Source organism: Elephantulus edwardii, unplaced genomic scaffold (assembly GCF_000299155.1).
Source record: "Elephantulus edwardii isolate Elephantulus edwardi_28Jun2011 unplaced genomic scaffold, EleEdw1.0 scaffold00215, whole genome shotgun sequence".
In the NCBI taxonomy this organism is placed as follows: Eukaryota; Metazoa; Chordata; class Mammalia; order Macroscelidea; family Macroscelididae; genus Elephantulus; species Elephantulus edwardii.
In genome coordinates, this window is record NW_006399965.1 from 4,866,109 (window position 1) to 4,883,765 (window position 17,657).

Sequence of the window (17,657 nt, forward strand, 5' to 3'; positions counted from 1 at the left end):
AAAAGAAATTTGGATGGAATAATGGGGAAAGAGGATTAGAACTGAGGAAAGAATAAAGGATTTAGTCTAATGTTGTGAAGAACAAAAGATGAGGGAGTTTATGAGGTGGATTAAAGTGAGGAAAATAAAATTTGCGTAGAACTGGAGATGACAGTCAACCGGCAGAGTTATACAAGCCTTTTGTGGGGACTGTGCTCTGGTTCCTTGGACTCAGAAGGACCCATTGAACAGGCTCAGGTTCCTTACAGGTGGTGGTGTAGGTGGTAAAGGGCTCCCTGCAGGCAGGGGTGGTCAGGGCAGGTTCCCACGATTTGGGCACATTGCTGAGAGAGGCTATTCCTTGGTGAGGGAGGAATGGCGAAGGAGAGTGAGACCCTCAACCAGGTTGACAGATGCTGTGATCACAACAAAAAGGCTCAAGTTGTCTGAGACTGTGAGGTTGGCCCAGGATAGGACAGAGGTCAGGCCTGTTTTTCACTGAGTTGCTGTGAGGCTTACTTGACGGTACCTCACAATAACTCGTTTAATTGGTGCAGTTAAGCCATTCCCATTCATTCACACCCACTAGGTGGGGAGTGGAAGGCTCAGAGCCCTCTGGGGGGCCCAGGGGACCTGCAGCAACATGAGGCCCATCTAAAAGGGCAGGGCCTGGACCACGAAGGGCCATTCATTCAGCATCTCCCCTGGGAGCCTTCAGACGCGCCATCCCATCAACAGCAAGGCCAGTGTCACTGCACCAAGTTACTGGTGAGATGCAGCGATGGCCCCATGTCACTGAGGTCACTGCTGTCAGAAGTGCAGTGTTCGCAGGTCAGCGGGGCTTTCAGAGCACAGCATCGGGTCACCGGTGGGCAATAAAGGGGCACAAGGAGGCCTAAGTTCTCTACTGAAGGTTCAGCACTATCCTTTTCCACCACACAGTCGTCCACAGATTTCCTGATGACCAGTGACATTAACTGACATGCCGGAGAGAAATCACCTCTGAACTTCAATTTCCCAGGACAAAAGAGGTAGACACGCATGCATACTGAGTTGGTGAGACTGAGGAGCAAGATGGGGGGAGGGCAGGGCGCAGGCACCCAGGGCTCCCCAGGGCTCCCCAGGGCTCCATGGAGGGCACCAGTTAGAGGAGTGGACACAGGAAGGTGGACGGCACAGAGGAGATGGAAGACGGTACTTTTGGCTGTCGCCAGAGGAAATAAACAATTTACATGAAATTGTCTCCCAAAAATAGGCATATGAAGAAATTCACAATTTGACACTGTCTAGTTCATGGGTATATTGCATTCACGAGGACTGTGCAGCGAATTCCTTGTTGCAAAAAATTCATCTATATCCCTGGCCTAGGGTTAAGAATGTACGCTGTGAACCCAAAGGCAAAGTGTTCAAATCCGCCACATGCTCCAATGGGGAAGGTTGGGTAGTTTCCTCCCACATGATTTACTGTCTGTGAAAGCCCACCAGAGGGTCACTTATGAGTCACTTCTCACAGCCATTCCCATTTCCTCTCAGCACCTAACAAGTCTTCCAGTTTTCTGTCTCTATAGAATTTTATCCTCTGCACACTTGATAGAAGTGAGATAATTCACACTGTGACCTTCATCTCTGGCTTCTTTCACTCATTATATGGAGGGAGCTCTGGTGGCCCCGTGGGTAGAAACTACGCTGCGATACTGAAGGCAAGAGGTTCAAATCCACCTGCTGCTCGGCAGGACAGGAAATCTCCTTGCTATTAACTGCCTCTGAAATTTCAAGATTGAAGGAAGACGCAGTAGCACCCTGTGATATATGCAGATACACCCTAAACGGATGTAAACCGAACTCGCTTCATATATTAATGAAACAAAACACTGCAGACTTCAGTACAGATAACACCTCAACATAAATCAGTAAAGAAAAACAAAAATCTTCACAGTAGACCAGTAAGAGGCATGATAATGAAAGGAGAACCCTTCAAACCCCAAGTTCTATCTGGAGAGGTGTTTGACTATGTCTAAGTATTTGTAACGGTGTTCCCTAAGTTGTTGTTGCTGTTTTTACTGTTATTGTTGTTATGTGAGTTGCTTGTGACTCAACAACCTTATGTACAACAGCTCTGATTATCGTTATATTTTGAGTCAACCTTATTGTCTCTGACACTCCTTTTACCTCCATTACCTCAGTCACAGAGGCATTCCATCTCATCCAGGGTCTTCCTCTCTTGCACTGCCCTTCCACTCTACCAAGCACAATGTTCTTCTCCAAGGTTTGGTTCCAGCTTGCAAGATGCCCAGAGTGTGTCAGATGGAGCTTTAAAATCCTTGTCACCAAGAAGCGGTTTGGTTTCACCCACTCTAGGGTGAACTGTTTGTTCTCTTAGCAGTCCATGCTATATTCAATACTCTTCTCTAGCACCACAGCTCAAAGGCATCAATTCTCCTTCTATCATCCCTAGTCAGTGTCCCTCATTCTGATGCATGACAAGTATTTGCTAAGAAACTGGCAGATAAACATTGTGGCTATAAGAACAAACTAGAAAACAAACAAGTAGGCAAATATTTAAAAAGCTATATAAAACAGACATCACCCCCAGACTGCCACTGTTGCTCTTCATTACTTTAGAGGTATCCTACCTGCAGGCTTTCCCAATGGAGTTCACCTTTGGATTTCCTGGCTGCTGGTAACAACAGGGTTGATTGTGGAACAAGCAACCTGAAGCGGTTTCCAATCTCAGTCTCTTCATCCTATCATTCTGCCAATCTGTCCAGTGGTGAGCATCTTTGTTTTCTTTATGTTGAGCTTCAATTGGTATTGAAGGCTACAGTCCTTGACGTTCTGCAGCAAAGGTCTCAGGCCCTCCTCGGCCTCAGCAAGCAAGGTGGTGTCATCTGTACAACGCGGATCGTTGATGAGTCCACCTCCAATCCTGATGCCCCGTTCCTCCTCTTAGAGCCCCATTTCCTGGATACTCTGTTCCGCATACAGACTGAGAAGGTATGAAGATAGGACAAATCTGTGGCATCAGGAAATAGCTAGAGATAATTTCTGTCCTCACATTGAGAGCAGAGGGCTAAAGACATGTAGTGGGTATAGACCTAGGATATTTCTCGGTATCTTACAAGTCACATGACAGGGTCTATAACAGAGATTTATCTGAATCAAATGACAACACTGACAAGACTAAATACAATATTAATGATAAGCTCGCAGTGTTTACAAGGACTTATGAACCTCAAATAAGCGATTGTCTCTGGAGACAGGAAGTGAGAATTTAGGAGAGAGGAATGGTGGGAAATATTTGGGAAAAATATCTATCTTTTTGAGCCTCCTGAATTCTGCGTTTTACTGTTGTTGTTGCTAGGTGACAGTGAGTGGCCTACAACTCATTTCTACCCTCTGAACAACAGATCAGAACCTTGTCCTGTCCTCATCATTCGGACATACTCGAGTTTTTTATTAGCTTCACTGTGTCAATCCATCTCACTGGATTCTTGTCCTTTACTGATCCCTCTACGTATCCCAGCATGATGTTCTTCTCCAAGGACTAGTCTCCCCAGGACACAGTATGTGTGATGGAGATTGTCTCCCCTCACCTCTCAGGTGCATGAGGAGTTGACAGTCTGTCCACAGCCAGCACCTCTCCTCATTTGGACTGTTCAGGTTGACACTGTTTATACACTCTTTCCACCGATGTCGTCAATCTGAATCCAACGCAGTTCTGAGGTGAAATTCATGTGCATACTTGCTCATAATGTTTAAAAACCCCCAGGCATTGCAATGAATAAGCCATTGAATAAACACTAATATATCATTCTGTCTCCAGTCTCATTTTTATCATTAAGCCTAGGTTTATCCAAATATTAACTATTTCTTTTATCTCCAATTGTGGAATTTCAGCCACAATTTTTTTCAATATATAATTATTGCCTGTTACATTAATTTTAGACAGAAAAATGGGTAAATCTTTAATTTTTTATTAAAGTATTGGTGTGTATATTTTAATAATAGTTTGATTACCCAGACTTCCTTGTGTGTGTATGGATAGCATATTAATACTCACAGCATCATACTTCTGGTTAGTTCTTTGAATAAACTTTCCTGGAAAAATAATTTTTATTTTACACGGGTTTGCATACAAAGCTTGTATACATTCCCTTTTGTTTATACACATCGTGTTTCACACATTTCTTTCTTTACATTCACCTCACTTGACTGCTGTAATAGCTCACATGATTGTCTGACTCAAAATAGCCAATTCTAGTTCACCTTGAATGGCCAATGCCTAGTGATGTGGATCTTTGAGTTTCATTTCCTTTTGGATGACGTCTAGTCTTCCTAGATCCCATGTTCCAATTGTCAGGTGTTATTTCGAGTCACAGGCATTTCTATTCTTTTTCTCTTTCTTTACTAAAGAATCTTACAATTTGAGGAGCTACTCTTCTGACACTATTTCCAACAAGCACATCTGTAACCAACAAGGTGTTAGAAGGACTGTTATCTCAGGAGAGGAAGCCCAGACTTCCTTCATAGTCAGTCTGGTTCTGGAAGCTCTGCTAAGACCTGTCTACCATGGGTGGACTCTTTATTATTTGAAAATTAGACGCATAGATTTCAGCACTTCAGCACCATACAAGTCACCCCAGTACAGTAACCTGGTAGATAAACATTGTACCTATAAGAACAAACTAGAAAACAAACAAGTAGATGAATACCCAGAAAGCTATATAAAACAGAAATCAAGCCATGGCAGGGTGTATCTGCTAGTCCAGCAAAAGATGGAGTCGGGATACCCAACCAGGTCAATTTCTGTACTACGAGGTCATGACCAAAACCCCCAGATCTGAACCAGATCTAGCATAGCATCCCTTCCACTAAGACCTAAGAATAAATATATGTAGAAACTCAAGAACACCTACATAAAGAAAATTATAAACTACTACCTCATGTAACAAAAAAAGACTTACTTAAATGGAAGAATATACCAAGTTCATGGATCATCGAAAGACTCAGTTTGTGAAAAGAAAAATCCTATCAAAATTAAACTACCAGTTGAGCACAATCCCAATACTGATACCGATCCATTTTTTAAGGGCATACAAAAGGCAACTGACAACTTTATTTGGAAAGGAAAGAGATCCCAAATAAGAAAACCTCTACTGAAAAATAAAAACCACAGTAAGAGGCACCACACTCTCTGATCTCAAAACAGCAGGCTACTGGTATTGTGATGGAAACAGAGCAGAGGAATAAAGTTGGGAATGCAAAAATCAAAGCTTTAGCCTTCAGTCAACTAATCTTAGACAACAAGATAAAATCTATTAAATGTGGAATTGGCTGCATATTTAACTAACGGTGCTGGCAAAACTAGACATTTTTCTGCAGAAAACTGAAACAAGATTCACATCTCACATCATACACAAAAACCAACTCAAGGTGAATCAGAGATCTAAGGAGGGAACAAGGAAATAGATTGTTAGAGGGAAAATAAAAACAAATTAAGAATCCTTCCTCTATGGTATGAACAGACTTTGAATGGGAGATTCTAAGAATCCAATTCTATATAGATGAGAACGGAAGTGCACAAACTGAGAAAAAAATATTTGGCAATGACATATCTGTTAAGGGATTCATATCTAAAATTTATAGGATACCTCAGCACCTCAACAGAAAAAGGACAAATAAGACAATTACAAAATGGTTGAAGCTTTGAAAACACACATCACTAAAGGGGATATTCAGGTGGCCAATAGACATGTAGAGATGCTCAACATCACTAGTTACTAGAAAGTGAAGATCAAAACACAGTGAGCTATCAGCTCATTTGAGCAGCAGTGGAAAAGTTCAACAGGACAGCAAACAACAAACGTTGCCAGGAACGCAGAGGTCAAAGGCCGCATGCACTGTTGGTCAGATTGAAAATAGGACAACGGTATGGAAGGAAGTCTGGCACTACCTCAGGAGGTAAAATATTTGATGCAGCTCTCCACTACTGGGAATCTACTGAAAGAAATCAGAGCTGTGACACAGACAGATGTGTGCACATCCTAGTTAATTAAAGCATTATTTGCAACAGCAAAGAGCTCGAAGCAGTCCAAGGGCCCATCAACAGGTTAATGAATAGAGACACTGGTACATTCACATAATGAAGCATTAAACAATACTGAGGAGCGATGAAGAGCCTGTGAAACAACACACAGCATTTATGGCTGAGTCTAGAGGACATTATGCTGAGTCAAAGAACTCAGTCACAAAAGGACAGAAAACCTACATAAAACCACTGTTCTAAATATTAGATGGCTGGAGTGGGAGGGGAGGAATGTGGCAGGGAGAGAAGACAAAGAGTAGATAGATGATGATGACATTATTGGAATACGTGAAAGGAAGATCAAACGGAAATGAACAGACCTCAGACATTATGTGCAATTAGCAATCTGAAAGATAACATGCATTATAGATTGAAAGTGGGGGAAAGTTATATGAAATGTGTACCACGTCAGACTCATACCTGACCCTCCAGTGGGGTTTTTAGACACTGTGAATTATACAAGAGAAAGTTGCTCATCTTTCTCCTGTGGAACAGCTGGGGGATTCGAACCCTGTACTCTGGAGTGGCAGCACACCTCTTTACTCACTATGGAACTAGAGAGTAAATGGAATGTCAAAGTCTTTGTAAATTTTCATTCAAATCACAATTGATTAAAAAAAAGAGAGAAATAACGATATGATTTATGCTGTTGGCACCTTGAAAATAAGTTAATGTTGAGAAAATAAAATAGATATAGAGAGAGATAAAACCAGAGTAGTTAAACAATCTATGCAAATGTACTTGAATTGGACAAGTGACATAATATGACAAAATGAGGAAAATCTTTTTAACACTATGCTTTCAAGGGTATGGACTTTGTGGCAGCTGCGGGACTATCTAGCTACAGGTATAAATATAAAAACAACACTTTATTTTTCTATGTTAACAGAATTAGCTAAATGTTTACAAAATGGGACCAAAGTGGATTAATTTATTTCTTATAGAAATACACTCACCTCAGTTCCTTTTTATCTATGCCCTTCCCTGATTTCCTTCTCTGTAGACCACCAATCATCTCTTCTTTGTCTATCTATTCTCCTCGTTATTTCTAGCCTTGCAACCAAGCAGGCACAGAGAATCCCAGAGGCCCAAGACTGCAGGGTGGCTGTTGGCAACAGGGAGGAGGCTGGAGTAACTGGCATGCTGGACACATTTATGTGGGCAGGAAGGGGGACAGTGTCCCAGATTTCTCTAAATATAAATGATGGAATATTTAAAAGCCTACAGTGTCTCAGGAGGCACAGGTAAAGAAATCTGGGCCAAAAAATGCAACCAAAACTCAGAAGAGAGAAGATGGTAAGTCAGGGGTGACTTCTAGGCTTTGGTGTCTTCTTCTAGTGTAGAGAGATCATTTTATGAAGCATCATGGCCCTGAGAAGATTCTTCCTTTGGGAAATTGGGAGAAGTAACAGTCGTGGATATAAGAGGAAGGCTTGTGCCAGACACAATGTCTTGTATGAAGAGGAAAGAAAAGAGAAAGAGAAGGGAAGAGAGATGAAAAGTCCAACCTGGCCCAGACCATTCTGGCGAAAGATGACAGCATTCAAGGAGAAGAAATTAAAGACAGAAGATCTTTTCTGAAAAATTCTCAGTCTGCACAGGTTGCAGTCAGTCCATGTGTATCATCTTCTCCTTTGGCCCTTTAAGCACTCCTGTCCATGTACTGCTCTGAGCTATTAGTGTGCTTATGGAATAACTGCCGTTGTTCAACCTAGAAGTCTCTGTCCTCTGTACAAAGGTGACAGGTTTTGCAACACTTTATAAAGGTCTACCTATGGATTCTAACATTTGAAATATTATTACCTATTACTGAAGTCTATAAAACAAAATCTATTATAACTATACCTGTATCTGTATCTGTATATCTATATAGATAGATATAGTTATATAGTAGCTCCTTGGAGGTAAGGATTCTGAGGCTCCGTCTAACATATTTTGGACATGTTGTGAGGAGAGACCAGTCCTTAGAGAAGGACATCATGCTTGGGAGGGTGGATGGACGGCACAGGAGGGGAAGGCCCTCTCTGAGGTGGATTGATTCAGTGACTGGGATAATAGGGATGGGAGTGTCAGAGACACTGCGATTGGCACAGGATAGAGCAGGATTTAGGGCTGTTGTACACAGGGTCACTATGAGTCGCAAGCGACTCGGCGGCACATAACAACAACATATCTATCTATACCTCTATCTCTATCTCTATCTCTATCTCTATCTCTATCTCTATGTCTATATCTCTCTATACCTATATCTCCTAAGGAAAAGAAAACAGGGACATGAACTTGCACATTGGTATTTATTGTAGCATTATACATAAAAGCAAAGAGGTTAGAACTATGCAAGCCCTTATGAATGGATAAATTGTTAAGGAAACTATGGTACATTGACACTTTGGAGCATCACACAAAAGAAAGATAAGGACTTTGCCAACCACCGCAAAGCACAGATGAATCGAGAGGAAGTGATGCTGAGTGACCTTGGTCCGTGTCTAAAGGCCATTTGTGCTATAGAACCACTATTATAAGTATCTTAGGGAAATTCACACTCAGAATCACTCTCAGATGACTAGGGATGGAGAAGTAAAAAGCAATAGATAGTACAGAGTTATTAGTTTGGGTGAAGGGAAAGAAAATGAAAAGGTTAATAAAACATCATTTTTAATTATCTTCATTAATGTTCACCAATTTTATAAAAGAAAATGTGCCTGAAGAATTGAAAATCCACTATGATTTAAAAACTCAAAGCACAATACAACCAGAAAGAAAAAAAAAATAAAGTAAAAGAAACACCTATGAGAAAATTTGATATGACTTCACTTAAGAACTAAAGGAAATTATTATTAGATATAATTGTTATGACAGGAGCCCAGAACGAGGTAGAATACATAGTGGAGCGAACTTAGAGGGAGGGTCTGAATAACAATGAAAGAATTTTTGTCTTTTACTTTTCAAAGAGAAAAGCTAATTGGGGGAGGAGTGGGGAAGGAGAAAAATGCAACAATGAATGAGTGGAAATCCAAAGCCTCTGTACAGTAAAATCAATTAAAAAACAAAAAAAACCCAAACAACCTTATGTCAGTGTTCACAACAGGAAAGCTAACAGGGAGGCTGTAAAAAAAGAAAAGAAAAAAAAAAGACCACTTTCCCTCAGAGCTCACTCACTGAGGTCCCTTCTAACCTCCACTACTGGTCCCTCCACCCAACCCCATGTGGCCTCTAGGGTTCTGACCTCCGGATTGGCTGTCTCTGACCTTTAAACTGTCCTCCTTGTAACATCATTCTTTCCCCAAACCTATCACCACCTGGAATAATCTTGGGGTTCCCATAGGTTACTTGGATCGTCAAAAGGGACCAGTGACCAGTAGCCAGTGGTCTTCACACTGAACACACATTGTCTTTCTCTTCAGCCACATCAACACCTTCTGATACCAGCTCTTCAGCCCCTGTATCTAGAGTTGATGTGACTTCTTCTTTGACCATGTCAAGTAAAGAAAGAACTCATTTTAGAAGCTTTCATAAGATATCTCTTTCCCTCAAAATTTAATAGTAAGGTTAACATAGGATGAACTAGTGGGGAAAATATTGAAGTGGAAACCCGGGAACCTATTTTGAGTTTTGGATTTAACATTTACTAGCAATGTGACTTTGGACAAGTCTTTGAACCTCCCTCAGAATCTGCTTTCCTTTCATTTTCATTGAGACATTAGATTGCTTGACTTTCGTTGTCTGATAGTGACTCCCAAAGGGCACACACCCATAGAGAAAATGATACTAGAGAGTTCTTGGGAGCATTTGAACAGAAATATAAGGAAAGTCCACGAGATGCAGAAGACTAGGAACGTGTGCTGAGGGAGGACATGCCAACTGACTACACAGCTGGTATTACAAGCTGAAAAGGGTGGTAATAGGCACAGAACAGTATAATTTATTATATAAAAGATCCTATATATTAATGATTATATAAAATACAAAATACAAAACAAAATATGTATAAATTATTATATGCAGATCAATAAAAAATTTTAAAATTATCAAAATGGCATTTTCATAAGTTTTGTGAGTTTTTCCATCTTAACTGCGGAGGACAGAATACAGTAAGGGAGTGAGGAGAACACGAGGCTGACAGGAGGCAGGGGTTGCACTCAGGAGGCCCTGGGACAGTTCTCATCAAGCACAGGCCAATGTGACACACAGAGGACAGAGAGTACAGGATGCAGGGATGTCAGCCTGGTGGAGTCTCAAGGGACGGAGAGAGCTGAGATGGAACATCCAAGAAAACCGAAGGCTTAAAATAAAAACAACACAGAATGGTCTATTTAGAGTTCTGCAACCTGAACTTTTTTTCTCTTTTTATTTTTTAATAAATACTTTGATTAATGATTCAGGAAGAAACTAAGGCTAAACTAGGTGGGCAATTTTGAAAACTTTCTTGCCTCTTCTTCTGTGTTGGTTAAAGTTTACAGATCCTACAGGCTAGCACTTGAAAAAGCAATTGCTTTTTGCTTGTGATTATCAATCAGATAATCACACCTGGTTGGGTTTTTAAACCTAGATCTTTGACAAAGCACACAGGTGACAGTTTTCAAGTAAGAATGCTGAAAACATTTTAAATATAATGCTTTTTATAAACAAGAGGGAGCTTTGGTGGCTCCGTAGAAAGGAACTGAGCTCTGAACTCGAAGACATGAGGTTTTCAACATATATATTTACTAGTTGTTGTTGTGCCGTCAAGTTGTTCGCAACTCATAGCGACCCCGTGTACAACAGCCCGAAACCCTGCTCTATCCTGTGCCAATCGCATTACCTCTGATACACCCATCCCGATTACCCCAGTCACTGAATCAATCCACTTCATAGAGGGTCTTCCCCTCCTGCACTGTCCCTTCACCCTCCCAAGCATGATGTCACTCTCCAAGGACCGGTCCCTCCTTACAGCATGTCCAAATTATATTAGATGAAGCCTCAGAATCCCTGCCTCCAAGGAGCAGCCCTATTTAACCCTCTCCAGGATGAATCTGTTTCTTTTCCTAGCAGTCCATGGTACCCTCAATACTCTAAAAACTCTTAAGATGTTTGACCTCTTCAAATAATTTTTTTTATATGTGGTGCCTAACTTACACGACAATGACTAATTTGTTGTTGTGAATATTAGGTTACAAGGAAATGCTGATTGTCACCCACTGGTTTTGAATTTAAGTTACCCAGAAACAAAGAAACATCAACCTCCCATGTTTCTAATGCGACATTTACCTAAAACAATTGTGCAGAGTTACTGGGGGAGGATGGCTCTACGTTAAAATGATTCTTTTGGTTTCTTTAATAATGAATTCTAGTTCTCATGATTCCTTTCTGGGTTTGTGTAATATATTTTCCTGGAGGTTGAAGGATATAAAAACTTGACAACAACTTCAAATGTTTTTCTCTGTTTGCTATTGACAATATTGATTGAAATATTCATTTATATTAGAGTTATTCTCTGTCTTTCCAGGTAAGTGATACTCAGACAAATGGTTGAGCAAAAGAAATTAATTTGGTGACATAGTTTTTCTTTTCTTTGTACCAATTTTGGCAAAATATCAATCCCCATCAGTGATTGCCTAGAAATTCCTATTTATATCTATTTGATGGTTGTGGTTTAATTTTATTCACATCCTCTTTCTTCCTGTCCTGTTTAGAAATGCTTTCAAGGTCTTCTCACGACAACCTTTTTGTTAATATTATTAACATAATACACCATGTCTTACATGGAACACAGTCAGTTACTAGTAAATTTCGTGTATGTTGATGTTTAAAGTACATGGCACTTTTTTTATAATAACCACCTGATTTAGTCCAATGATGCTAAATGCTTTCTATTATTAGTAAATTTACCTTCCTGTAGAATAATCATAAGAAAGATATACCTTTGATTTATGTACAGTTTAATATCATTTTTATCTGAATTTTTGTTTTGTTTTGATTCATTCCTAACATCATTTTTATCACTGTTGTTTTCATGGAGATCATTGTCACAACAATTTTAGGTATGAGGAACCAAACCCTCATAGTGTTAGATGACTTCTTCCTTCCAAAATGCCTGATATTAGAGAACATAATGTGATACAAATTCAGCAGAACAACTAGATAATTCCTCCAAAAAACTAAAAATATCATCATCCCATGACCCAGCAATTCCACTTGCTCAAGGATCTGGACACAAGGACTTGAACAGATCCTCTGAACGATGCATGTTATAGTCCTTGGAGCCTTCGCCACACGAGCCCAAAGATTAAAACAAGCCCCAAGGATCACCTCCATTCCTTGCTCAGAACAGAGATTCTGACAAGGGAGACAGGCTCTATTTTTTCCGGAAACTTTTAATGCAACACACATCATGGATAACTGGAACAGTCTTTCAACATTGCTAAGGGTCAGTGTTTCACCCCTAAAATAAAAATTGAAACCAGAATACTGTAAAGACACTAAACTTCTAATATATTTTAATTCTAAGAAATGGTCGCTATGAGTCGCCTGCGACTTGACGGCACTTAACAACAACGACAACAAGAAACATTATGAGTCAATATTTGTATTCAGGAGAAAGAAATGCCAGAGAGAAGGTTGTATCTGGACTAGAAAACAATACATGAACTCCATTCTTGTGTTCTTCTACATGACTGTGTCCAGGAGGGAACACTGGCAGATAATACAGAATATAATGACCTTTACAATCCAGCCATCGTGAAGCTGGATTTACGGCACCTTGTAGGGCACTGGTGTTAGAGGTTTTCTGAGGAGAATGTACCAGACTCACTGACTCCTCTCCACCCTCTTTTTTCCTACAGGAAGTCTCCCCCATCCTCCTCTGCAGGGAACTCCAGATTCTCTGCAGCTCTCTCTGCCTGTGCTGAGCCACTCAGCTCCCTTCACAGAAAGCATCTCTAACCTCTCCAGAATCTCTGCTCCAGCTGACATCTCAGCATGGCTACGTCCATCAGCCTCTGTCACCTCTTTCCATCCGCTCCTGGGCAGTGCTGACCTTTACCAACCTGCTGGCACAACTATACAGCCTGTAGTTTGGGGCCAGAGCCAGATGCTCACTGTACCTTCCTCTCATCTGGGGATTTTTGAATGGAGCCTCCCAGGATGCACTGAAAAGAAGTCCTCTTCACTTGGGGACTCCACTGTTAATGTCACTGACCAAGACACAGCTGTGTCTTCCGTGCCCATGGCAATTCAGTATCACAGACCTTCAGACACCAGCACCTTAGGCCCTCTGTATCCATCACTACCTGCTAGATTTGTCCAGGAGACACCAAATCAGGGACTTAGATCAGTTCCCCACCAGGACAGGAGCCAGGTATATAACTCCAATCAGGGCACATGGGGGCCACTGCTCTCCAGAGATCTGGGAACTTCCCTGCAATTCTATGGCTCTGAGTTGTACACAGGAGGCAGGTGCCCTGCTCCTCAACCAGAAATGCTGATGGTGCTAGAGGCGATTCGTCCTACAGATGCCCTTCTGCCGGCCTCTACCTCTGCAATTTACTACTCCGTCTCTGATCAGCCCATCTCAGAAGTACGTTGTCTAGGTGAGTACAAAGGGAAGAGGAGAGAAGAAGAAGGGTCAAGCCTGAGTCTGGGGAGAGGGAAGTCCCTGAAGACATAGAACTTGGTTTTAAGACTTTGAACACTACCCTCAGTCAATGCTCTCCAATGCTTCCAGCCTCTGTGTAACACCTGGTCCAGGGACAGTGTATGGTCCATTTTGTTCTATAGAAGGAAACCCTAAGATCATGTCCAGGGACATCATAGCTCCATTGCTATAGCTGACCAGTTGCCTTACCGCCACCATATTGTCGTTATCACCCTTCCCTGGCCTTGACGAAGAACTCTGGCGGCCTCCATAAGGGCTGACATCTCTAACCCAAAGCCCAAAGTTCTTTGGCAGATCAAAGCCACCATTGGCTCTGATGCTGGGAGAAGATGGGTAGTTGCCTTTCAGGAACCTTACTGCCTTAGAAACCCAGTGGAGAGTCACATATAAGTTGGTTTCAACTGGAAGGCAATGGGTTTGAGTTGTGAGTCAGATCTCTAGAATCTTTGAAAGCCACTTCCTAACTCTTATTGCACCAGTACCAGTTTAACTTTTCCTCATTTCCTTCTACGTCATTTACATAAAGATATAAAATCTTGGGTTCAACAACAAATTATTTGTGAGTGACAGAAGTCAGTCACAGAAAGAAAATTATGGTATGAGGATCTTATTTTTAAAATGTAAATAACGTTTACATACAAAATCAATCTTGGAGGCATAAAGAGGATGAGAAGGGTTGGGGAGTGTAGAAGAAAACTTTAGTGAACAACACAGCTATGGATATCTAGAAAAACTTTTCAAAGAAAATTTCCTAAAATGGTTTGAAAATAATTTCTCACACACACTTTGGCCAAAGCATCCAAGTCTAGACTTTGTCCTCTCTTCCATATCTTCTGGAGATATCTTCTAGTTCCTGTCTTTAGTAAACAACATCAAGTGTTCTTATTCACTCAAAAGAATGAAAAAGAATATTTGTGAGAATAACTGGGTTTATAAAACATTTAATATTCTTAATAAACCTTAACACTATATCTAAGATATGTAAGCACCCTATTAAATACAAATAAAACAAGACACATGGCGTTAAGAGTCAGAATTAGAACAACAACCTCCAGTAGCCTGTCCACGGTCCCCAAGAAGAGCTTGTACAAATAGCAGTGAAACATCAGGAAAGGCACTTAACTGCTCTGCTGGAGAGTAGCGGAGCACCTCACTTACCAGTACCTGACTGACCATCTTCATCCTTGATTCCTTTGTAGTGATGGAAACTTCCCCGGGGATGGAGACTTTCCTGAGATGGCAACAACCACGCCAGATATTCTGTCTGTCATAAACATAAGAATGTCCAATGTCCTGCCCCAGGAATAACTAGACGCTTCAAAGTCATCCACAAAATGAACTTGAGAACATCCCAGTGATAGGTCCAGGAGAGACTGCTGGTAAACTCCTTGCACTGCCTCCAGCTGCAAGCTGTGAACAAACAGAGGGTATGAATCCTGATGATGGTAAAACCAAATTTTTAAAGTCTCTGGATGCCTACTTGATGGCAACAGAAAATAAAGAACCTCCACTAATTCCACCAGAAATCCCTTATACATACCAACTTCTGGCTCGTGTAGGTCTTCTAAATCAAGAGGACCAGCCTGGTGCTGCAAACATTGAAGTAAGAAAGACCAGCTTTAATGTTGAGGACCAAGAGGCACTTGAAAATGAGCAGCTGTCACCAAATTGGTAGAGGATACATACGTTCCTCAGGTCTTTGATCACAGGAAGTCTTCATCAGGCTTGACTTTTCCTGCACCAGATCCACACTGATCCCTTTGGTGTCTTCAGCTTTGATTGTCTCCAGCCTTTTGTCTTCCAAGGAGATGAAGACTTCCTGTGATCAAACGAGCAAGAAAAAAAACACAAAGCCTCTGAGTCTATCACTGTGGCTCCAGAGACCAAGATCCAGGTACAGATCCCAGAGGGAAAAGTGCCTGTTTGCAATACAGAGACCAGTGACAGAGCTCCTGTCAAAAGAGCCAAGCATCCTACCAGCAAACCTCAGAAACCTGCATCAGGCGGGGTCAACAAAACTAAGAGTCACTCAGAGAAGGCCAAAAGGAGCCACGAAAACAATCCCAAGAAAGCTGCAGGCAGTAAGCAACCAGGGAACCAAGTTCTAGGACTGAAGCCTGGATTCCCCAGGAGCAAGAGGAAGAAAAATCAGCCTGAGCTTGGCCAGGAGACCTTTAAGAAGCCTCGCAGCAGCCTGGGCGCGCACATGCTGGAGGCTGTGCAGGTCTTCCACGCTCTGGGGAAGAGGAGGGATAACAAAGCTGGGCTCCTTTCTTCCCAGGCTTTGGGGAACTCCAGCAACACCAAACACCCCCAGCCAGGCCCAGCAATCAAACCATGGCTGCACATCCCCCCTGAGGGGACAGGGCCTGAGAAAACCCAGGTCAGAGCCCAGAAACCCGAGGGCCAGGCAGAGAATCATCCACCTCCATCCCAGGATGAGCTGCCACCCCCTGGGAAGGTCAAGTTGGTACCTTTGTCTTTTCTCACCTTGGACAAGCCTCAGGTGAGACCTGTTCCTCGCAGGCCACCATCTCTGGCTGCACGTCGCCCTTCTAGGCCTGGTTCCAACTCAGCTCAACCAATTACTGACAATGGATCCCAGACAGCTACTGTCAATGGGTCTGGCGTGCGTCCTGCTGGAGCAACTCGGCCAATTTTCCCTAACTCGGTCCAACCAGCTCTGACCAACCCAGCTCGGCCCCGTGTCCTCCACTCTGCTCCTCTGAGGCCTGCGGTCCACACAGCAGCATCTGGCGCTGCTTTCCAGCGAGAGCCCGCGGTCACCGGTGGGAACAAGCTGCAGCCCCCAGCTAAGCCTCCAGCACAGTTTCTCCTTCGAGACTTCAGCTTACAGCCTATCCCATGGAGGAAGCCCAACGTCCCAGAGCCCGTGATGTCCACGCCCATTACCTAGGAGCAGAGGCCTGAGCGGGAGGCCATGAAGAGGCGGGCGCAGCAGGAGCGGGAGGAGGCCGCCAAGTTCACTTCGCGGGGCAAAGTGCAGGTTTTCCTGCAGCGGGAGAAAGACCTGGAGATCGCTTGCTATTAGGGTTATGCAGGGTGACTGCACCAGCGAGGAATTTTATGTCTCTTTTGACACCAACTCTTTTTTCTGTGTATATATACATAGATAGACAAATGCAAGTTTCATTTTTAAAATATTTAATAAAGAAAATAATAGAATTACTAGGTGAGTGGTAAAAAAGAGCATTGTCTTTCCAGATGTCCTCAATGTGTGTGATGTGTGTGTGGTGTTTGTTTGTTTGTTTGTTTGTTTTCTTTTGAGAGGGTAAAGTGAAAGAATGGTTTAAACGAAGTCAAATTTGGATAGAATAATGAGGAAAGAGGATTAGAACTGTGGAAAAAATAAAGGATTTAGTCCTGATGCTGTGAAGGACAAAAGATGAGAGATTTCATGAGCTGAGATTCAAGTGAAAAAAAAACCTTGAGTAGAAGTGAAGATGAGCGGTTGGGTCTGGGTTAGCCGGCAGAGTTATAGAAATCTTCCCTGGAGACCGCTTTTCTGTGTCCTTGGACTCTAACAGAGTCTTTGGAAAACAAGAGCTCTAAGGACACACTTCCAACAGGTTCAAGTTCAGGTTCCCTACACGTGGATGGTGCAGGTGGTGAAGGTGAATGCAGACAGGAGGGCTCCCTGCAGGCAACGATGGCAAAGCTTCTTCTCATGCACTCTGGGCACAATGCTAGGAGAGGCTATTCCTTGGCGAAGGAGGGATGGCAAAAGAGAGTGAGACCCTCCACCAGTTAGACAGACACTGTGATCACAACAAAAGGCTCAAGTTTTCTGAGACTATGAGGTTGGCCCAGGGTAGGACAGAGGTCAGGCCTGTTATTCACTGTGTTGCTGTGAGGCTTACTTGAGGGTACCTCACAATAACAACTCTTTTAATTGGTACAATTAAGCCATTCCCATTCATTCACACCCACTAGGTGGGG

At 42.3% G+C, this 17,657-nt stretch overlaps 1 protein-coding gene and 1 pseudogene across 1 annotated transcript; both read left to right on the forward strand.

Annotated features, from left to right (window-relative positions):
• LOC102848608 overlaps positions 1-15,055 on the forward strand; it is a 23,398-nt pseudogene extending 8,343 nt beyond the window's left edge.
• Positions 15,056-15,126: 71 nt separating this feature from the next.
• LOC102849018 (uncharacterized protein C2orf78-like) lies at positions 15,127-16,614 on the forward strand. The gene is made up of 2 exons (XM_006897786.1): positions 15,127-15,300; positions 15,532-16,614. The coding sequence occupies exons 1-2, from the start codon at positions 15,127-15,129 to the stop codon at positions 16,612-16,614; spliced, it is 1,257 nt and encodes a 418-aa protein (XP_006897848.1).
• The last annotated feature ends 1,043 nt before the right edge of the window (positions 16,615-17,657 follow it).